General features: G+C 39.0%; 2 protein-coding genes across 3 annotated transcripts in view; both read left to right on the top strand.

Moving 5' to 3' along the window:
• Positions 1–16,650, top strand: part of LOC114619395 (ligand-dependent nuclear receptor corepressor-like protein) — a 141,485-nt gene that overhangs the window by 121,950 nt on the left and 2,885 nt on the right. The window lies entirely within an intron of this gene.
• Positions 256–11,965, top strand: LOC114619394 (putative uncharacterized protein ENSP00000382790 homolog). The gene is made up of 3 exons (XM_028765199.1): positions 256–2,013; positions 8,639–8,719; positions 11,918–11,965. The coding sequence occupies exons 1-2, from the start codon at positions 267–269 to the stop codon at positions 8,659–8,661; spliced, it is 1,770 nt and encodes a 589-aa protein (XP_028621032.1). The 5' UTR covers positions 256–266; the 3' UTR covers positions 8,662–8,719; positions 11,918–11,965.

Here is a 16,650-nt window from a genome sequence, read left to right as displayed (position 1 = left end):
TGAGTGCTGGGACAAGACTCACAACTGAACGTGGGGTTTTTGATTCTGACTTGGAATATGTTAGACCTATCAAGAGCAAGTCTGTGATACCTCAGACTTCCAAGAACATTATTCGACCAAACCAAAAGCCTTTGTCAATTGTTAGGAAGCCTGGTAGACCTGCAAAAGTGAAAATTTCTGGTATATCTGTGACTGTTAATAGAATTTCACCTCAGGAAAGAGAAGTATGCGTTAGCAGCTGCTTACCTCCTTTAGATCAGGAGATAATGTTAGAGAAAACTTGCCTAGAAGAAAAACTTGACCAACAGTGCAGTAGTGTGGATAACATCAAGCACACCAATGTTGACATTTTTAAAAATGAATCAAATAGTGCTGTTGCTTCTGTACCTCCGAAACATTCTATTAGGGCTAGAAAACCTTCTTTGCATTTCTTACATTCATTTGCATCTTCTGGCTCACTTACTTACAAAAATGCTCTCCGTCATAAATCATGTAAACTCCATTTGCGTAAATGCAAAAATCCAAAGAAAAAATACAGGCAGTCAAGTTTTAGACTAGCTTCCAAAGGTATCCCAGGATCTAGATGTTCAAAGAAAGCAAAAAAATATTTGGAAGATAAAAAATTAATGCCAGTTTCTGAAGTGTCCTTAAACCCTGTAATTTCATCCAACTCTTTACTAAGGTGGTGGGCTACTTCTGCTTCAAATGATTCCTTGTTAGAGGAATTAAACAATAGATTTGAACAAATAACAAATGCGTGGGTACAGGTGAGTAGAGATGAAGCTCAAAATTTTGTTCATAAAACAGAACACACTAAAGGTGATCATTTCAAAGCAGCAAGCCCTTTGGAAACTTGTCTTCTAAAACTTGAAGTTTCACCCGTAAAAATGCTTTTTCAGAAAAAGTATAATTTGAATGAACTTTGTACCTGGTTTATGCAAACAACAGAAACACAGTCCCTTTCACTAGTTAGAAAAGCAAATGCTCGAAACCCTTTTGAAGTGATAAGCACCAAGGGCATTAAGTTAGGGGTGAAATGCTGTGGATTTAATGCCACCCCCTTCAGAAAGCACTTTAAAAAATTTGCAGTCTCTTCTCCTTCAAAACCAACTGGGAAATTTCATATACTACATAAAATGGTTGGCTCACCACTCTTAAATGTGAAAAGTAATTTAACATTAGGGAGGTTGAGAAGGACTGAGTTTAAGAGTTTGCACTGTGAAAGGTGGAGAAGAGAGGAAAGGCCATACAGCCACAGAACAGTTGATTGGAGCTCAAAAAGAAGGAACTTAAGATGGTTCTGCCAGAATCAATCTTGGACTAACACGGAGGGGCAGACAAATGCAGAGACATCACTCAGTGGAAAAAGCACAGTAGGTAACCAATGGGCTTCGCCCCCGGAAACCAGAGTCACCTTTGCTAAAAGGAGGGTGGCAGTACATGACTTCAGAACACATGCTAGTTTAAAGAGTAAATTTAAGTCAGAAGCAAAGGAGAATGGAACAGGGTGTGGCCAGATTGACTCTGAAAAGGATCAAACACTAGAAAGTATATCTTCCCATAATTGGAGTTCAAAAACTTTAAAAGACTGTAGAATATTCTTGAGGAAGATCAACTGTCTTGAACACAGAAATACTTTAAAGCTAAATACAATAATTTATTCTCCTGAGTCTATTGACAGTGGAGGTAATCAGGCACAACCAGAAGAATCAAAGCGTTTTAGTTTAAGGTCCCATTCCGCAAGGCAAAATTCCCTTAAAAAGCAAAGTGAAGAAAGAGAAAATCCCAAAGCAAATAGTCCTGCAAGTGACAGACTGACTGATGAACTCGACAGCAGTCAGTTAAGTAAGCATGTTAGCTTTGACAAGAATCCCAGTAATGCTGAGGCTCTTAGTCAATTAAGCAAAAGAAAAAGACCACCATGGAAGACCACAGAAATGTCAGCAAAAAGATATAAGCGACAATCTTGCAACAGTGGACAAATGGCAAACTATTGTACAAAATCCCAAGTAGGTAAGTTTTTCTCTCCTTAATTTTAAAGTTTCATTGTAGGTGCCTTGAGTAAAACATAAGCTAGTAGGTAGAAAAGGAACAGCTAATCCGGTTCTAATTTATTTCTAAAATATTTGAGCAACTTCATTTCTTGGCACCTAGTATGAAACTGGGCAAATTAGGTGCTGCTAGATGTAGTGCACTTACCCGCTAAGTCTCTGGCATTCAGACACAAGCAAATACATTTAGAAGAGACTTGAAGAGTGTCGTGAAAATAGGCCATGAATGTATTTGATAGGTGACTGTGAACAGCTAACTAAAATTCACCACTGCAGGCTAATACTTGCTTATTCTCCTCAAAAATACCAACTATGAGAATATACAGAAAACAGCTAAGGCTGTCTCATTTAGAGACGTTGTAATCCTAAGGTGTAAATCTTCCTCATTAAACTGTTACTCTATTTGATACTTTTTTGAAAACATACTATACGACTGCTTATTTAGAAGGTGGTATACTAATTTTTCTCCAATGATAAACAAGTATATTAGGTGGGTTTCTGTGAATCAGCTCACTTGTGCAGATATAAAGAGGAGAATTCCTGTATGTAGCTGAGCAAGTCATTGTTAGGGTTATTTCAAATTGAGAATGGAATCAGAAATTAGGTGGTAGTGATGTACCTTCTTAAGATACACTGACATAGCTTCGGTACCCCAGGGAGATTATTGCCCTTTGAATGTAGTGATGATATGAGCATAGTAGTTGTCTGGATAGCAGTTTTCCATCTGCTTATTTGGTAGGTACTGAACAGTGCAGGATATTAGATAGGAGACTTTACAGATTTGTCTTTACCATGAAAGAATGCCAAGTTATATATTTAGAAAGAAGAACACAGCTTGTGTTCATTTTTACATTTGTATAACTTAGGAAAATCTTTGGGAACTTAGGGAAGTATTAGTGACTTACTAGAGTCAATAACATCAGGTCTCATTAAAATATTAAACACAGTAATTAAGTTGAAAAGTTTTATATAGGCTTTATGTGCACCCCCACCCCCAGTTCAGTTAACTGAATAATTTTAACATGCATAATCCAGTACTATGTAACATAATAATGATTAAAATTTCAAATATCCGGCATGAAATGACTAAACACTTAAAGGAGATCAGAGTACAATCTCTATTACAAAAGGTAAATGGAAACTATAAAGAATAACTTACTTGCGATTCTCAAGAAGGCTAAAAATAATATGAGATGTTTTGTCAGGAAAATACCTAAAAGCAAATTTTTAAGCTTATAATTCACCTAAAATATGTATACGAGTTTCATGAAGAATAAAAGTTTCATTTTACTTGTTTCATTTTCATCTCATTGCTGTTACAGATTTTTCAAAAGTAATTTGCATTAATTCATTTTACAACAGAACTGTATTTTATCCTTGAAGCTTCTTACCAATTGTATTTTCCCAACAATCAAACACAATCTTACTTTAATATTATTCCTCACCATGCCAAATGTAACATTCCTAAAATAGGAAGATGAAGTAGATTTAAATATTACTTTTGCAAATTAATTCTAAAATCCTTTGTGGGTATTTTAAAAATTAGCAACATATAAAGAACTGTTTTTCACCTTTTCCACTTTAAAATTTGCTAGTGCTGTTTGCTGTTCTGCTTGAAGTTTATTCATCTTTACTGATAACTTTCCTTCTCTATTTTTAACATTTTTTAAATCAACAAGATTATTTTTACAGTTATATTTATAACAATATTTGTTATGTTTATGTGATTTTTAAATGTTTCTTACAGTGTTGTTGTGTTTTTTTCCTCTCATTATTTTTGGTAGTCCATGCTTCTTTTTGCCTTTTTGGAAGTAACACTAAAACTCATCATTAGTTTTATATGTGTTTTTGTTTTCATAAATAATTAGTGACTGAAGATATAAGACTGTTAACTACAGGACTTTTCTAGACAAATTGTGAGGACAGTGTATATTTTAAAGTTTGGAATATTTCTATTAGTGGAAAATATTTGTGTCTATCATGAATGTCTTGCCTTTGTACATATTAACTGTCCAAATGTGATTTAATACATAAGATTTCACTGTATTTGCTGTACTCTGTGTCAATTGTAGAAATGAGAAGGAAGGCAAGTGCAGTTCTATGCTATTGTTTTTCTCCTTTTGAAGGAATGGCTACAGTATGTTCTTAGTGTGGAAGTTCCAGTTCAAAATGAGAAAATTTGTAACTTTCATATAAAGTTATTATATATTATAAGCATGATACTTCATGTTCAAAGGAAACAGTGACTGATGCCACAGGTTTTGCTCGTAGGAATCATAGAGAAGTAAATACTGAAGGCTGAAGAATGTGACCAGGAAGAATTACCTGCAGGAATATGAAGGAGGGATATAGAATTTCAGATTTATCCAACACTGTTGCTTATATAGTGAGAATTGTAAGAGTCTCAAGTACTAGGTGCTAAAAAGTGGAGGGAGGGGTTCCAGTAGAACAAATTATGTGCAGAAAATGTAGGCAATAAAGCTGGCTCATTTGGAACACTGAGTAATTTGTCAGAGCTAAGGTACAAAATAGACTCTGCAATGGTCAGTTGGAGGTATAAAATCTCAGAAGACAGACTCACTGGAGAGGCACTGTTCAAATGCTGAGGCAACATCAATTAATTGGGGTGGGGTGTCTAAGCGCTAACAAGAAAGTAGGAAAGATAAATTTTACAGAAGTCTATGAAATAAAATCACATCTTCTTTTTTCTTCTCTTATATAATACATTCCAACTGCAGTTTCCCCTCTTGTGACTCCTCCCAGTCTCCTCCCACCTCCTTTCTTTGAAAGATCCACTCCTCCACTTCCCTTCATAAAGAAAAAAAAAAAGTGCAGGCCTCTCAGAGACATCAAGCAAACACAGCATAACAAGCTACAGTCAGACTAGGCACAAACACTCATATCAAGGCTGGACAAGGGAACCTAGCAGGAGGGAAATTGTCCCAAGTTCAGGCAAGAGAGTCAGCGACAGCCCCTACTCCCACTGTTAGGAGTCCCACAGGAACACCAAGCTACAGGACCATAACATATGCAGAAGACCTAGCTCAGACCCATGCAAGGTCCATGATTGTCACTTCAGACTCTGAAAGTCAGTGTCTTAATAGAATAGGGGAATGAAGGGAAACATCCAGAATTTTGCATTGAGCGTCAAGAACATTTCAAGGGGTTTGGTTTTAGTTTAGGGGTTTAAATGAAGTTAGTGGGATATCTAAAAAAAAGATGTTAAAGAAGCAGATGGGTAGTGTGCATCCTGTACAGAGATGGGACTTGAACTGCAGCAAGTCACAAAAGTCACTGGTAGGAGAGATTCCTCAGTGTAAGACTGCAGGGTCCTAGGATCCCAGAGTCACAGCAGGATGCAAGAAATAGGTGTGTGTGAAATGAGACTGAAGGAAGTAGTCAAAGGATAAGAGAAGTGGGCAGAGACTGGAGGAAAATGTCTTAAGAAAGCAGGGTGCTTCAGTCATGATGAGCATTGAGATGGTTCCAGTAAATGCAGCAAGAGGTCATCAAGGTGAGGGAGTGGGGGACACTGGTGTGGACAAATAGTCGTGAAAGCCAGCTTCAGTGCCAGATGCTAAGTGGTCAAAGAGGAAATGAAAAAAACTGCAAAAAAGAAAAAGCAGCAGCTGTGAGTGGTCGGGGTAGAAAGGCAGGTGGCATCTGCTGAAGTTAAAGTGAACTTTAAAAATGTCTAATGGTCCTAATTCTCTTACAACAAAGTGGGGAAATAATATGCCGGATGAATCAAGAGGTAATCTGTGTCTAGGGAATAACTTAGTCAGTAAAGTATCTACTATGTAAGCATGAGGACATGAATTTAGAGCCCAGACTCCAAGATAAATCTGGACACAGATGCACACATCTGTACCTAAGCATTAAGAAGGCAGAGAAGGGTGAATGACTGAAGCTCACTGGACTCCTGTCGGACTAGCCAGATTATGAGTTCCAGTTTCAGTGAGAGATGCTGTCTCAGAAAATAAGGTGAAGAGCTGTTAGAGGAAGGTACCCGGTGTGGCCCTCTACTGTCACGTGCATGTGCACAAGCATGTACACTCGCCCACATCCACATGCTCATACTACACAACCATGTACATAACACACACATTCACAGACTTTGTACTAAGAAGCGTGGTAGGATTAGGAAACATGAGATTTGAATAGCTGTCTCCAGATATATAGAACTGAATAGTGATGTATTTTTATCTCAGCTGCCAGAGTGTACCTGGGTTCATCATGTATGTAATGAGAAGGTTAAAGGGATCGGTCCAGTGTGAACCGCATGATCAAACTAAATTACTGCCACTCTTCTAAAAGCGTTAAACAGATGTGAGAATTGGGTAAGGCAATGAACATTTGATGAGATGTAGTTTACGTATGTAATACAGTGCTAGAGCTTGACCGCTGGGCCACATACGTGATAGGCACATTATCACTGAGCCACACTGGGCCAAGTACAGGAGAGACACACTACCACTGAGCTACAGCCCCAACATTAAAATGGGGTGTTTGAAGACTGTAATTACCAAAAAAAATAGTAATACAGACATTTGTTAATGTCCATGTTTCTCAAGTCCAGGGCAAACATACCTGCTTCTAATTGGTAAATATCTGGGTACATACACTAATTATGGATATATGTGAGGAACTTGGTAAGACTATACCTCCTATGGACTTGAAAATACTATAGACTCATTTAACTCATCCTAAATTGTTAATTTTCTTCTATAAATATTCAAGAATTTAGATTGTAACGTAACTTTTAAAATATTCAATTTATCAGTTTCTATTTTGTCTTCTGTCCTGAGAAAGTGACTAAAATTTTTCATGTGTTTTTTGTTCTGAATGCTGCTTTTTACAGAAGTCTACTACTCCTGTGTGGTTTTTAAATGCTAGACCCCTTAAGCTACCTGAGACCAGGGCTGAAACTGTACCCCACCCTCTTTCCTCCCCTTAGACCATTCATTCACTTTGATGATTGAACACAAGTTGTTCTATCAGATTCGTGGGGCTGAGGTACATCATTACAGGGTAGTAATAGACATTATTATAGTTTATATTATTCACCATCATAATTGTCACTTAATGGAAAAACTCCAAGGTTCAGAGTGGATCATTCTAACTTTAATTTTGGTAGAGAAGTATTCCTACATAGCTCAGTCATGTGAAGTGCAGTTTCTATACAAGCTTCCAAAGGTGGATTCCAGGGAACATCAGCTGCGATGACACCCTTATGTGCCAGGTACTCTCCACCACCTGGGGCTGGAGTGGATCCTTTCTCCTCTTGTTTCCCCTTAGGCACAGTCCCTTCTCACAGTGTTAAATCGCATTCCCTAAACTTTTTCTGTCACTTTTTCTATCCATACTTGAAAGTACTCCTTTATAGAGTTTTCTGATAAGAGTTTCAGAAAAGAATGTGACTGTAAAGATAAGTTATGTGCTGTATTTAACCCTGTTCTGCACAAAATAAAAAAGTCCAAAGACAAGGGCTTTGTAAGGAATGCTGTGAGAAATAGCATTAAGAGCAAGATAATCACATTCTAGTACCTGATTTTGTTTTTTAGATGTTTGCTCAGATGACTATACTATTGCATTTTTGATAGGTTATAGCTAGAAAACATAAATTTATGGCTACTTAGAAAAAGATCAAAATGATTTTTGTTCATTCCCAACTCTGTAGCTACATTTCCCGGCAACCGTTGCTTTAGTTCTGTGGTGGTGTCACAGAGCTGTGTGCATCCTTATCCAGCCACATGGTGCTGGGGGCACCGTGGACAACAGGCTTTCTTTCCATTTTATAGATCTGTATTCTCCCCCTTCAGATTGTTAGTGCTGTTTTTCTAGCTGAGGTAAGTTCAGAGGTCATCCTCCTCCTCTTTGACAGCTGCTGACATCTGTTCAAAGCTAATTTCATTGGTCACATCTGCCACATATGATCTTGTTGCCTCACCATACCTAAGTAATCTCTGCCTTTTACGTTTCTTTCTTGCCTTTTTGTTTGTTTGTTTGTTTGTTTGTTTTAGTTTAACTTTCTTGAGACAGAAATGCTGTATTACACAGGCTAAGTTGAAATCCTGCCCATGAAGTAGCTGTCTTCAAAACATGGTCATTGAACCACTCCATGTTTGTTTCTTCACTTTAAGAATTACGTGTTCGAACTGTAGACATGACTCAACAATAAAATGCACTGGCTGCTCTGCCAGAGCACCCACAATTCCCAGCACACACATGAAAACTCACAACCAGCTCTAACTGCGTTCCCAGGATCTGTCACACTGTACTGTTCTCTGCTGGCACTGCATTCATGTGGTGCACACACATGCATTCAGCAAATACCCATACACATAAAATAACTCCAAAGAGAAGAGAGGGGGCAGGGAGAGGAAGAGAAAGAAAGAGAAAGCAGGCAGGCAGGCAGGCAGGCAGAAAACCCAAATTCAAGGGGAGGTTCCTAGGGCTCCCTTGCAGTGTGCTCAATAGCTTGACTTTTTCTACTCTAATCTAGGAGTAATAACAGTAAAAACAAAGAACTCAGAGCTCTTTGTCGAGCTTTCCTACATCCTGGTCCTTTCCCTTACATTTTCTAGACCATAAACAGTTTCTTCACTGACTCTGATCATCCTGGCATTACAACACCACCACCACCGCCCAAAAAAAGCCAAAACATGGTAGGTGTCCAAATGATTTTTGTTGTTGTTGTTTAGTTTAATTTTCTGCCAAATATTGGCTTCTTCCTCCTGGTTCTAGGCAACACTGGGAAGTTCACTGTTTATGTTGTTTCTCTGATTGAAGAATGTAGAAAATCTTGGCCCTTGGAAAACTGAAGATGAGCCCAAGATTGAGGCCACGCTGTACATAGCAAACTCAAGACCCAGTCTCAAAAACAAGTTTGTCTTCTATGTGCTTCTATATGGTTTAGGCTTAGTCTTTTCCCCCCAATTTGATAATATCTTCCTTTTACTAAGCCACTTATATTTCATGTTATTAATATGATTCAGTTTAAATCAGCTAAAACATTTGCTTTCTATTCTAGCCTAATATTTTTTTCCCTCAGGGTCCATATATTTTAATAGTCTATTTAGTTTCTTAATTCACTCTTTTAAAAAATGGTTGCTATATTCTGGGCCTGTTGACACAAGCTTGTAAGCCCAACTACTTGGGAGCCAGAGGCAAAAGGATCCCAAGTTTGAGGTCTTACTAGATAACTCAGTGATGCTCTGTCTTGAAAAGTTTAAAAGAGAGCTGGGGATATATCGTAGAGTACATGGGTGACACCTTACACTGCATCACCAGGGCCACAAATAAAACATGAAATGGAGCTATCAGATTTACACTATCATTCTATCACCTTCAAATATTATACCATTTCATGAATGATAAATTTTATTACATTTCCACTTCCTTCCCCAAGTATTTGTGCTGTTGTTGTCATATATTTTATATCTATAAATATATAAATTGTACAAATACTATTTCTAGAATACTAATTCCACTATTCCTATTTTTGTTTCATTAAACAATATAATATTGCATTTTCTATTGCTATAACAAAATACCTGAGGTGGACACTTTATAAAAAACAAAATATCTGGTCTTGACTGAAAGCTAGAGATCAAGCAGCCCCAACTGTTTAAACTTTGTCAAGGGCCCCAAAATCAGAGACAGAAAATGCAATGACATCCTAGGACAGGTGAGTCTTGTAAAAAGACAACATGAATCCCTTCTGAGAATAGGGTTCTCCCACTGGGCAACACAGCTTGAGGTTCTACCACCTCCAGTACCTTGGCCCTTCTAAAGATGTGAACCCCTGGGGGACACACAAGCCACATCCAGTCTGAAGTGCACAGTCATCTTCCAAGGACATTTTTTAAAAAAATGAAGTTTTTCTTTTCACAAATTTTTTTTGTGCTTTTTTTTTTTTTAACAAACAGTATTTCTGTCTAAAATTATTTCATTCTTCCTGAATGTTTTTCCTGAGTCTCCGGTAGTGCAGTTCTGCTGTGGGCTGTTTTCCCTCATCCTTTTCTTTTTATGTGACTTTCCTTTTCAGAGGGTACCTTGTGAACTGGGCAGGGAGATAGACACCTGTAGTTCAACTTACATGGGAGGCAGAAGGATGGTGGGTTTGAAGGCATCCTGGGCTGTATAAGGACTTGTTCAAGGCCACCCTGAGCTACTTGGACCTTAAACAGGTGCTGGGGGTATTGCTCAGTGATAGAGTACTTGCTGAGTATGTGTAAGGCCTAGAGTTTGATCCCAAACACTACAAATTACTTGTTTTCATTAACATAGATTTCAAATGTTAGTCTTTTAAAGGTGATTTTTACCTTGCTGCTCCTGAAATTACATTTGTGGCTCTGGTTAATTTTATCTCCTGCATGTTTTCATGCCTACTAACTTGTATAAAGTGTGAGGCACTGTGAGTTTTAGGTTATTTTGCACTGGGTTTTTCACGATACTTTACATGTTTTGGACTCTTACTGAGAAATGCTTTAATCCTTTCAAGTCATCTTTAAGCATCACTAGGAAAAGCCAGAGTAACTGTTAGTCTACAACAGTGGTACTCAATAAGGGATGATTTTGCTCCACAGATGACAATTTTTGTCACATTTAGAGGGTGATGTGGGCATCAGGCAGGTAGAGGCCAGAGATGTGGCTAAACATCTTACAGTGGATGATAGGCTGACCCTTCACAATAAAGAATTATGTGGCTCCCTAATGCTATGACTAGAAAGTTTTCCATCTGAGCAATCTTAACACTTACATGAAGACTCTTAGAAGACCCAAAGTTGGATAAGTGGGGTTGTATATTATATCCAGACCTGGATGACTCATAATTTTCAAAGCCTTGGAAAAGACTCATGCCCTGTTCTTCACATCACATGTGTCTAAACACCTGGGAACATCCTGTTGTAGTTCTGGGGTATACACTAGTAAATATTCCTGTTCCTGAAAAATTTCTCTCAGCAGCCCTCAACTGTCTCTTGTACTCTCAACTATATGCCTCCTGGGTTCGTCTCACAATCATGCAGCCTGGAAATCTGCCAGATGTCAAGCCAGTTGTAGGACTTTTTCTTCATTCAGGAATCAGTTATAATGCCCTGCCCTGTATATTTTAATTTTGGGTTTAAGCTGTTTCAAAGCAAGAAGGCAAATCTGGTTCCTATTACTTTATTGTGCCCAAAGCAGATATCCCAGATTTATTCTTTCAGCAAGCATTTGTCTAGTTTTTATGTGCTAGCTACTGGAAAGAAATGGTGAACCAAACAATAAGGATCTCTACACTCCTTATACTTGTAGTCAATGGAAGGGCAAATATAGAACCATGAAGTAGTGGTAAGCTGTGTTGAAGATGCTGAACTCTAGAATGAATTTCTTAGGGACAACTGGGTTGAAAGAGAAGGAAATTTTTTGTGACACTGGGGGTTAAGATAGCACTTAACAGAACAGGTAAGGGCCTTGAAGGAGAACTTGCAGAGTTGAGAAGCAAACAAAGCCTGGAACTCACCTTTGAGAATCTCAACCTTGACTTTCCAGATAAAGTAGCTTGCAGTGGGAAAGGCAGTAATGTGTCTGGTCTTAAAGGCCTAAAACTGTTTCAGGAAGGAAGATGGGGTAGCTTAGTCTGCTTGGGTTGACACAAATACTACAAACTTACTGCTTAAACAATCATTTGCTTTCAGTTCTGGAGGCTGGGGACCCACAAGTACCAGCAGGATTTGGTTTCTGGTGACTGTTTCCTGGATTACATAATAGCAGCCATCTCACTGTACTCTTATATTGCAAAGAAGACTGGTATCTCTTCCTCAAGGAAGGATACTAATCTACTCTGTACAACTCTGACTTATCTTAATTACTTTCCAAAGGCCCTGTCCCTGAGTTGGAGACATAGCAGGGACCATCAATATTGAATGGTAAGAAAACAAAATGAAACTTAAAGATGGGACTTGTTAGTGTGATCATTAGGAGCGACTTGAGTAAGAAGTACTATTTTCATGGAGTATTGGAAGCCAGATAGGTTTATTTACTGAAGACATGAGGAGATTGTAAAACCAAGTACAGGAGTATTCATTTAAGGCACCTAGGTCTAAAGGATTAACAAAGAACATGAGTTAGGGTAAATTCTTGTTCCAGGTTAAAACTGCACTGATTCAAACAGTTATGGTGAGCATCTGATTAACAAACGATCTTTTATGAAAATCCCAAGAGCACCGACACCCCGTCCCCACTAACACTCAACCCCAAGCCTTTACTTTACTCATGAATCTGGTTGGCAAATACAGAGCCAATGTTTTGATTTTGCTTTTGCTCCCTCACTACCTCACTGTTAGCTGGCATATCTCTCTGGTCAATGAGACTTTTGAACCCTCCCAGTAGTTTTACCTATCAGTTGCTATCACCATTGCCAACAAACCACTTGACAGCAGTCACACTGGTGATTTGGTTATAGGAAAGCAAAAGGGTGAATTTAGAAATAGGTCAAGAAATTAAGCTATGAGGCCATTTAGTTTGCCATAAGAGAAACATTATTAGGATCACTAGTAACTCCTGAAAAAAGCAGATGGGAACAGAGTACAAGAACATTCTAAGTCATGGCAGAACCTCAAGCTAGTATTATTTTAAACCCCCCAAACACCAAGTCTAATTTGTGCTAGCCATGTACTGCTGGGTATGGGGGCATCTACTGGAAAGCACAGTTGATCTATCAGAAGCCACACCTTTAAAGAAAACTTCCCTCAGAAGCCATCAACTGTCCATCAGTCCTCAGTTATATGTAGGGACTCATGACTTTATTGCTCTTGTTGTTGTTATATCCAGCCACACCTAATCTCCTAGGCTTTGTAAGAGATCCCTAGACTGTGGAAACAGTTTCCCAGTGTCTGGAATCAAATGATTTATATGGGGGCTGTAACCTCAAAACATCTTTGTATCAAAGATTAACCATAATAAATTTAGGAGGCTAATTCTGTCATGGTTTCAACTCAGCCAGAGGGTCCTCAACGCAGATGGGCAGTAGCTGTAGTTGGATACTCATGGAGTCCAGAAGAAATGTTTCTAGCAGAGGATGGGGGACTGAAGCGGTCCCCATGTGTCCAGAAAAGACCTGGGCTACCACCTGGGGACTCAACTTCTGGGTTCAGCACTACCTGATAGTTACTTCTCTGCCAGTGAAATGAGCCAATTCAAGCCAGATTAGACATGAAATGCAGATTTATTGGGAGGCATCTTGGGTGATGCCTTAGTCAGGGTTTCTATTCCTGCACAAACATCATGACCAAGAAGCAAGCTGAAGAAGAAAGGATTTATTCAGCTTACACTTCCACATTGCCATTCATGACCAAAGGAAGTCAGGACTGGAACTCCAACACAGGTCAGGAAGCAGGAACTGATGCAGAGCCCATGAGGGATGTTACTGGCTTGGTCAGCTTGCTTTCTTATAGAACCCAAGACTACCAGCCCAGGGATGGCACCATCCATAATGGTCTAGGCCCTCCCCCCTTGATCACTAATTGAGAAAATGCCTTACAGCTGGATCTCATGGAGGCATTTCCTCAAGGGAGGCTCCTTTCTCTGTGATAACTCCAGCTTGTGTTAAAGTTGACACACAAAACCAGCCAGTCCAGGTGAGTTCACTGGACCTAGGGAAGGAGCCCAGAGAAGTCCCCATAGGGAGAGAATGAAGAGGGGAAAGAGAAAGGAAGAAAGTGTGCACATACAGATAGAGCGAGTGCAGGGGGAGACCAATTGTCTGGATTATATAGGGATGAGACTCCGAGGGAAAGGAAGCCCAAACCCCTGGGCTGAAAACAGGGTTGTAGGCATGGTATGCCAGGTAGGAACTAAGGGATGCTGGGAGAAAATGGAAGCCAGGTCTGTGTTGATATGTAAGATATCTACCTCAGTCCCTTGTCCCAGGATCTGAAACCAAACATGAACCACTTCCCCTCCATGCTACCATGCTGACAGGCTTGATCTTATGTGGAAAACCACAGTGAGCACTGCAGTCTTGTCATGTCCAGAAGATTCTGTTTGACTCTGATCCTCCCCAACCTCTGGCTTAAAATTCATCCCCCTCCACTTTCATGATGCCTGCTGACCATTACAGAGGTAAGAGGTGATATAGATGTCCCATATGTGGCCCAACACTCAGCAGACAGCTGTTCTTTGCAGTTTAACTAGTTACAGATTTCTGCTAATCACTGTCCACAAATCGACATCTCTGATGTGGTCTGAGAGCTGCAATAATCGAAGGGTATAAAGGTAAAAATTTAGAAAGCAGTTTGATATTATATCCACTTACCAGAACACTAGCAGGTTTACCCATAGATCCTGTTGAGCTACCTAACCATGGTTCTTGACACAATTCATAGTAACAGACATGTCTCCTCCTACAGATTAAGCCTTAAATCCAATCAGCAAATCCATGATATATGTGACATTATTGTATCCATGTGCATATCCTGCCACACCAGTCATTGCATGTCACAGGGTCACAGTTGGGTAAAACTGTTGATAACTACCCACCACTACCACCACCCTGTGCTTTACATTCCAGTAAGAGTGAGCCATCAAGAAGGAAGCTTCGTGGTCAGTGCCAAGTTGATTTCTCCATGTCCTGTGGCCAATGTGCAGTCTTCAGCAATGTTTATGGGCTTACCACCAAGTTCTGGTGGGCAACCAACAGCAAGGACAATAACCTATATGATTTCAGAGGAGGGGAGGAGTAGTTTAAGACACCTCTTATCAACAGCTTGAGGAGGGAACATACCACAGTGGCACTGGACTTTTTATTTGGCAGCCCATGGCTCTAAGAACATATTCCTTGTGTAGGGTAACACCACTTCAAATTATATGAACATGTGGATATGTGCTTATAATAGGTTTCCATAAGTCTTTTTGAAAGACCTTTAGTATTGCTTATCCTCACTACCACCACTTCTAACCTACCCTCCTACCCCTCTTCCCATCTTTCTCTTGATAACACCTATGTTCTTCTAGGCCCCCCACCTTTAAGAACCTTCTCCCTGCACCAATACTCTTTCCGGTTTCTCTAGTCCTGAGTACTCCAAATTAAATATACAAGTCCATAAATTTGACAGTAAGATCCACATTAGTGCCTTTCTGGGTCTGTTACTTCACTTAGCTGAAAAGAAAACTAGTACTTTATTCTAGATTTCTCGTGAATTTCTTTATTATCAGTACTATGGTTTACTAGTAAGACAGGCTTTGTATCACCATTATATTTGAAAATTTGAAAGATATTTCTAAAACTTGGAATAAATCATAAATATAAGATTCTTGATTTGTGTTTATGTAACACAATACTTCAAAAGTGGGTATTTTGTAAAGAAATGGGGTCTACTTAGGTCATGGTCCTGAAGATTTGAGAGTGTGGTGTTCATGGTCTCAACAAACATGAACTTCAAAGGGGAAAGGAAGAGGCAAGAAGACAGAGACACTGAGACCGTGAAGGAGCCAGGCTTGCTCTTTTAAAACAGCTGTCTTACTTCTGTAAAGCCTTATGCACTATACAAGATTAAGCATTAATCTCTTCTAATTAATCTAAGCATGGTTCAGTCACCTACCACCTCCTAAAAATCCTGTCATCTTTTTTCTGCTTTAACTATCAATACTTTATAATTTCTCAGTGCCATTTCAGTGGAAATTGGTACTTGACATTAGGACATTAAAGAAAAAATACTATGATCTTTTTCAGTATGTCAACCAAGAAAGCGTACTCAAATGAGTATTCATAGTCACACTGGCAATCCCAAATATATAGCTTAGATCTTATGGCGCTCTTCATTTGATTCCCCTTTAGCCTCCTTGTATTCCCTTACCACACAAGTTAAGCCTTACCTAAAGTCGTAACACAAACAGATGACACGTGAACCGACCATATTTTACCATGAGAGAAAACACTTGCACCCTTTGATTTTTAACAGGAGTAACATTAGTTCACATTTATTGAGGAACCATTCTGTATACAGTCAGTGGCCCAGACATTTTACATACATTCTATGCTTGACATAAATACACTTAATCATTCCATTAAGTCGACAGATGAAAAATGTGCACTCAGCTAAGCATGGGATCAGAACTGGAGTCGTAAATTCCTTTGCCCTAAATTAAGATCTTCATCCTCTAAGACCTATTTCAAATGTTTCTTACCTTAGCCTTCCCACTCTGCTGGCATCAGCTTGCTTCTCTGGTCCTTACTAATGTATTACAGTTTTGCTTTGTTTTTCTGGTAATTCATGAATACCTTCTCTCCCTGTATCCTTCCCAAACTCTGAAGACAGATCCCACAGGTTTTACATTCCTAATATACTAGATCTTGGTTAAAGTTTTAAAGTTACCATATAGACCAGCTGGTGAGCATGTGCAGGAACAGAAAAGCTTTGCTTTGTGCTAACTAACAAAATCATACTCCAGCACACCAAAAATCCTTCAGTTGACTGCTTAGTAAATCAGAAATGTGAGACTGCACATCTTGACAACTTTATATTTGGATAAATTCATGGAGACAGTAAACTATAGACTCAAGCTTGACCATATTAAGTATTTAGAATATTTGTAACATTTTTAGAGCAAAGTC

This window comes from Grammomys surdaster, unplaced genomic scaffold (genome assembly GCF_004785775.1).
Source record: "Grammomys surdaster isolate TR1022 unplaced genomic scaffold, NIH_TR_1.0 150, whole genome shotgun sequence".
NCBI lineage: Eukaryota > Metazoa > Chordata > Mammalia > Rodentia > Muridae > Grammomys > Grammomys surdaster.
This window is presented reverse-complemented; position numbering and strand designations above follow the sequence as displayed.

Excerpts from the sequence above, each read along its gene's own strand:
- LOC114619394 (XM_028765199.1), top strand. The coding sequence starts at position 267 with ATGTTAGAGAAAACTTGCCTAGAAGAAAAACTTGACCAACAGTGCAGT. Across the intron at positions 2,014-8,638 it reads TTGTACAAAATCCCAAGTAG|ACCATAAACAGTTTCTTCAC; the intron begins GTAAGTTTTTCT and ends TACATTTTCTAG.